This window comes from Falco cherrug, chromosome 1 (genome assembly GCF_023634085.1).
Source record: "Falco cherrug isolate bFalChe1 chromosome 1, bFalChe1.pri, whole genome shotgun sequence".
Lineage (NCBI taxonomy): Eukaryota > Metazoa > Chordata > Aves > Falconiformes > Falconidae > Falco > Falco cherrug.
This window is the reverse complement of record NC_073697.1, coordinates 117,421,425-117,427,424: the sequence shown is the minus strand read 5'-3', so window position 1 is coordinate 117,427,424 and position 6,000 is coordinate 117,421,425. Positions and strand designations below refer to the sequence as shown.

The 6,000-nt window shown below is 51.2% G+C and overlaps 1 protein-coding gene across 6 annotated transcripts in view; it reads right to left on the bottom strand.

The window, feature by feature from the left end:
- Nucleotides 1–646: 646 nt before the first annotated feature.
- PIK3R5 (phosphoinositide-3-kinase regulatory subunit 5) overlaps nucleotides 647–6,000 on the bottom strand; it is a 64,815-nt gene continuing 59,461 nt past the window's right edge. For 5 of the 6 annotated variants that reach the window (XM_055723210.1, XM_055723192.1, XM_055723219.1 and 2 more), the window contains exons 17-19: nucleotides 4,863–4,945; nucleotides 4,544–4,656; nucleotides 647–3,524 (exon numbers count right to left, since the gene is read on the bottom strand). In XM_055723210.1, coding sequence (XP_055579185.1) covers nucleotides 3,383–3,524; nucleotides 4,544–4,656; nucleotides 4,863–4,945 — 338 coding nt within the window. In that variant the 3' untranslated portion in view covers nucleotides 647–3,382. The remainder of the gene's footprint in view (nucleotides 3,525–4,543; nucleotides 4,657–4,862; nucleotides 4,946–6,000) is intronic. The other variant, XM_055723216.1, reaches the window with a different exon arrangement.

The window sequence follows — 6,000 nt, the reverse complement described above, 5'->3', positions numbered from 1 at the left end:
GTTAAAATTTGCAAGTGTCATTTCATATTTCAGAGCACATTCAGTAGCAACGGCTCCATCTGCAAAGTCCACATCCCCAAAGATGCTGAAGAGATTGCCAAGTTCAGAAATCCCCCAAAGACCTGGCAGCTGGGCAAAACCCTGCTGCCCCCAGTAGCCACCTTCACCCCAGGGCTCTGCTGTGCACCCCAGGGCTGGACCTTGCCCCAGCCCCAGGAGCTGCCAGGTGCCCAGCTCCCCAGCTCCCGCAGAATTCCCAGTTCTCTGCAAGTCAAGGCAGGAAAGCTCACAGAGCCTCCCAGAAGGGAAGGGTATGCACAGGTCTCACCTCGAGCACACCAGCTCTGCTAGTTTCTTTGCTCCTTAATCCAGCATGAAACCAGATCTGGATTTGCAACATCAAAACCTGCTTTTTACTCACAGCGCAGAAGCGGCTCAATTAACAGAAGCAGCTCAATTAACCTCTGCAGGTCGCCGTGTCGTGCTCTCTGGGACCAAGCTCATGAACATAATGAGTTTATGAGCCTTTTCCTGCCCCCAGGTCAGCCCCCCTGCAAAGAACAGGGGGCTCCCTGCTCTCCTCCGGGAGATACGGAGATCCTCCAACCTGCTCGGGAATTACTGAACTCAAACACTGTACTTGTACTCGAAATAAATCAACATTTAATATTTTACAATTACTTTAAAAGTTCTTTGAACAGTATTTTACAGCTCAGCACAGACATGACACAGATTTGGTGAGGCTGCACACGTGTACAAAGATCACCTGAAAGAACCTCCGACTTCTTTCATTTCCAGAAAGCATCAGAGGTCAAAACCCTAGCCGGGATGATGAGTCCCTAGAGTTTGTGCTTGTTTTTCTCTAGAAAATGGAAATCCTCTCCTCTAGGATTTCTACAGGGCCAGATGAAACAAAAGAGGTTTATATCATTAACAGCGGCAAGGATATATTTAGCCACGGATATCAAGATCACAAACAGCAATGTTTTCACAGGATAAGGTGCTATTTTAAAGTATTGAACAAAAATAAACCCCAAAACAACAAAGCCAGCTGTCAAATTTCAGCCCCATTTGAGAAGACACGCACAAACCTGTTTGGGAAATGAAAAGTCAGTGAGAAAACTTTTTCCAAGCGCATGCGAAGAGCTGTTAAAATCTGATCTCATCCCTCGAGCCTACTGGACTTGCAATACTGCTGTGGAGGAGTGCACAGCCGCGACCTCACTGTGCGCCCCCACATCGCCCACAGGCACCCTGTGAGAGAGGAGACAGCCCACCACAACCTGGCCACATCTGGGTGTCCCTGCCAAGTCCGTGCTGCAAACAAGGAACGGACACTGCTCCATGCATGTAGGAAAAGATGGGTGCTCCTGGAGCTGCTGCGTGGCCGGGGGAAGTGGGTCCTTGCCAGGAGTCCAAGCTGGCTTTGCATCGTGGTGGAGGCACAGCCAGCTTACGTTCAAGTGATGCTTTGCCCTGTGTGAGGGTCTTTGAGTCCGCAAGGCAACACCACCCTTGGGGTGGTTTATTCAAGTAGAAGGATGAAGTGCAGAGGTCTCGGGAGCACGTTCACATCTCTTTTTCGCTCATCTCTAGCCAGTGGCAGAAGCTGCATCCAAAGCTGCTGTGGACACCAAAGAGCCAGCCAGCACCTTCTTAACCCAAGATGTTCACTGCTGGGGCCAGAACAAGCTGTCCCTGAACAACAGAGGCAGTAGGAACAGAAAGCAGGTCCAGCAGCCAGCAGGGCCAAGGCTGGAGTCAATGGCACAGGAGGGATCCCCCAAACATTTCCAGGTGGAATGCGGAAGAATCCAGCAGGCAAACCTGACCCATGCTCCTCCAAGAAAACTGAAGTCCCCAGGGGCTCTGACACTTTTCCTGGTAGATTTAACCTCAAATGACACTGCTGCTGTGCCACCAGTCCTTGGGGACAGAGCCCAACCTTGTCTTAACTAGCGCTAAGAGCTGACCAGGTCCTGCTTTCTGGAGGATCAAGGGACCCACACTGAACTAGCACACTGTGGCTGAACCCTGCAGCCCCCCAGCAGTAGCAGGGGTCCCTTCCAGACATTTCCAGGGAGCCCATGCCCTCGGCATTCAGATCCTGCAGCAGGCAGCATGCTCTTCTGCCTGCTGTCATTAGTGCAACCACCGACAACTACTGAGAAACAGCTTGAGGGCTATGAAACCAGGCAAGGCTTTTCCAGTCTCATTTTTTTTTTTTTTTTTGCTCATGGGATCAGAACAGCTCTAAATACCCCCAAATATTGCACCTTTCTGTACCTACAGCCTTGCAGAGGGAAGGAAAAGGGCAGAAAACCTTTTTGCAGGGGAGGGAGGACCTCAAATCCAGCTGCTGTCTGCAGGTGTCACTAGTGGGTTTGGTGCTGGGTCCTTCTCCAGCAAAGCTGCCTCTTCAGGTGACCTTAAGGCAATCCTAGTGGTTTCCCCTTACTCCCTCCTATGAGTATGAGTATGAGTGTGGTTCCTGTCATATTTCAAGCAACTACTGAGGATTCAGCCTCTGGGATGTCCCTAGCATACAGTGCTAGGGAGCAGGATGCGAGAACGTACTCCCTGTTCAGCCCACATCTCATGGGTGAACTCTGAAATTCTGCAGAAATTGGAAGTTCATCTCCTGCAGGTCCTGAATCTACTGTAAGTACACGTACACATGACAAGCTGTCCAGGCCCTGGTATGGCTGTTGCACTCAATGCACTGGAACACAAGCAGCTTGTGCTGGGGTCTTTCTGGGCATCAGCTGGGCTGCTCTGCTCTGTTTCTCTGCAAGATACCCAACTGTCATCATTTAAAGGAAACCTTGAGAAAGCTTGTCCCCCTTTCCCACAGAACCGTCCTGAGCATCCTCAACCTGTTACGGGTGAAATGCCATCAGGATATCAGTTGGGTGAGCCGCAACTCTGCATGCATTGAAGGCCACCTACCACCACTCAGCCAAGGACATTCATTTTCCAAAATGTCCCCCCTCCATGAGGTCCCCCAGATCGCACTGGCCTTGGTCACTGTCAAATACAGCCACAGCACCATTTGCTGGCAGGAAAACGCCACTGTCCTTGCTTGCCCTCTCAATCCAGGTGTTGGCAGTCTGCAGATCCAAGTGGAGATCTCAGGGAAACAACTTGCCTTCCATTGCTGAGGAACCTTGAGAGATACCAGAGCACACCACCAGTGTTCCCATTCCCCAGGGCTGGGCCAAGCCCAGGCCAGGAGCAGCTCAGCCACCACGCTAACGCTTCGGCTGCAGGATGTCTTGGAGAAGCATGGCTGGGTCTCCAGCCCAAAGGACAGTCTGCTGCCTTTTCCTGAGCCTATACTGGTGTTGGATGGGAGTCTGGTCTGAAAGGACACAGGGTTCTTCTATGGCAGTGGTCCACTGAAGGTGGCAATGGGTAAACACAGGAGGGAATGAAACTCAGAGGGGTCCTGGGCAGGCAAAGAGGACCTTCTCAGTGCAAAGGGGTCGCTGTCCCTGGGTTTGTAGCACACGGAGATCTCACACCTGCAGGCGAACAAAAAGAAACCAAGATGTAAGTAAGGTCAGGTGCAGCAGAAGTATCTGCAAATGAATGGGAATCAGTGCAGTTTTTAACAGGATGGGAGTCTGAGTGCTGAGAGTTCAGGTCTTTAAGCTGGCTCAGACTAGGACCTAGAGCAAAAGCATCCAGAAAAAGTAATTTTTGAAACTCATTAGGGAAAATGAGAACTTTTGTGTCCCCCAAGTTTTGGGGAGAGGGCAGTAGTTCCTTTTCCATTTTGTGCCTTGAATTCTCCCACGAGCCCCAAGTTGCACAACAAACAAGTTAAGTAAAACACTTTTCTTTGGGGTTATTTAAGAAGTAAGATCCAAAAGCTTTTTCCATTGGAAGCAGGCTAACCTGCCAGAGTTGTGCTCTCTCTGAGGGAGAAATTAAGATGCTTGTACGTTTTTAAGACCCGTGGATCAACTGGTTTGATCTCTTTGTGCTCATGGAACTATGTTGTCTACAGGGAGTTTTCAAACTCCATCACCCGGGGAGCCAGCTTGGTGCCCTGGGGACATGACTGATGGATGAACAGGCAAATGAACAGCTCTTGCTCTACCCCAGTCTCTCCTGTGAAGATCCTGGGTTCTTTCTGCAATGGGTATGCCAAAAGCGGTGGAGAACCCAAACGAGGTTTAGAAGTTGAAGGCTCTGCTCATATGCCCAGTGTTCTTCGAACACCTAATTCACGTTGCATAGCTTTCCTCTGGCTTACGACTGGTCTTGCTGAAAGAGCTGTCTTTACTGGGGGCCACCCTTCAGGCCGTGGCAGTCACGGAGGTGTATTCCTGCTGGGATCTGAGCAGGACCATCCATCCCACCTGAGCTCAGCTACACTACAGAGCTTGGAGCTATGTCACCCAGCACAGATCCACCATGGTGCTCAGAACCTCCTTCCTCCAGTAGTCACCCACGCTCCATGGACAAGTCCCTACACACGGGATGCACCCTCTGAGCGCTGACCGCAGCAGGCAGGTGGCCACATTGCAGTTCCTACCTGGTTACACTCTGCAGGATCTTCTGCTCATCCTGGTCCAGGCACACGGCGAAGGAGGACTGGACGCCAATAATCTGGACCTTGTCTACTTTTATCTGGGACACACTGATCTGCTGATAGAAAAAAAATCTGAGTGAGGGAGCTGCCAGGCTCAGCGCACCTCCCTGCGCAGGGCAGGGGAGCTGGGCACCCCTAAGGCAGGCCTGGTGGCCAACAGCAAATGGATCCTCCCAGGAGCATCTCTCTCCTGCCCTGCCTCCCTCCCACCTGGAGTCAGCCATCCTCTTACTAAATGTAAAAGCACTAGGACGTGAGTTACCTGATTGAAACTTTTTTTGGATTTGGAGTTTTGCCTTTTGACCACCTCTGTCATGGTTAAGTTGAGACACTCTGTCTTTGAGGCTGTAACAAAAGGAAACGATTATCACCTGGGGCTTCTGGGCCGCTGGTGGGAACCCAGGTGGTCCCTCTGCCCCTCAAAGCATCCCAGAGCCAGTGGCTTCAGACCCCACTGCTGGGGGAAATGCAATACGGTTCCAGCTTTCCTTCGTTCCTGCTAACCCACACGCCAAGAAAGCAATCAGGAAACATCCTCTGCGATTTCCAGCGGCTTCCCAAACATCGCGGAAAAGGACATTTAACTATCTTGGGACCTAAACAGGAGGGAAAGCATTGCCCCTCCATCACGAGGAAATTCTCTCCCAGCACAGTTTTCCCGCAGTCCACCTGGAGATCTTCCTCCTGCCTGGAATTACAGTGACATCCCGTGGTCAAACTGCCGAACGTGCGACCCAACGGAGACAACGCGGGGACCGGACTCCTCCTGGGAGGAAGGAGACTCGGGAAGGAGAAGCTTCCCCCCACCGTGGAGCTGAGGACACCCCCCCGATGCAAACCCACAGCGCTGGCAACACAAGCGAAGCTCCTGAACTAGTGCGGAAATATCCAACTCCGAGTACAGAGGAGGTGAGAAGTTAACTCCTGTTGGGTTTTTTTCCAGGGTTGTCTGCAAGGCTTCATGGATGGGGCAGCAACAGGAGGGACAGAGGTTTAGGTTGAGCTCCATGGGGCGTGTAGAAGATGTCTCCTGTTTGGGAGATCATCCGTTTGCCCTGACTGCTCTGCTCACAAACAACACATCTGCCAGACGCAAAATACACGAGGAAAGAGGAACTAAAAAACCCCTCTGTTTACTCCAAACCGGGTGTCTGACTGCCAAAACAGCAGTTCTTAAGAAAGAGTGAACAGGTATTGCTTCTAAATACACACACGTACATAAAGACGACTAAAAGCCTTGCTGCTTTTCAAAGGTTTGAAGCCTTATTAATACCCATTCAGAAACCTGATTAGAAAATAAACGATGAAGCCAAGCCACGTGGCAGGCAGCTATCGCCGAGCTGCAGGGAAAACCAGCTTAGCCAGTGCCTGCTGCAAGCTGGCTGTAAGGCATGGCCAGC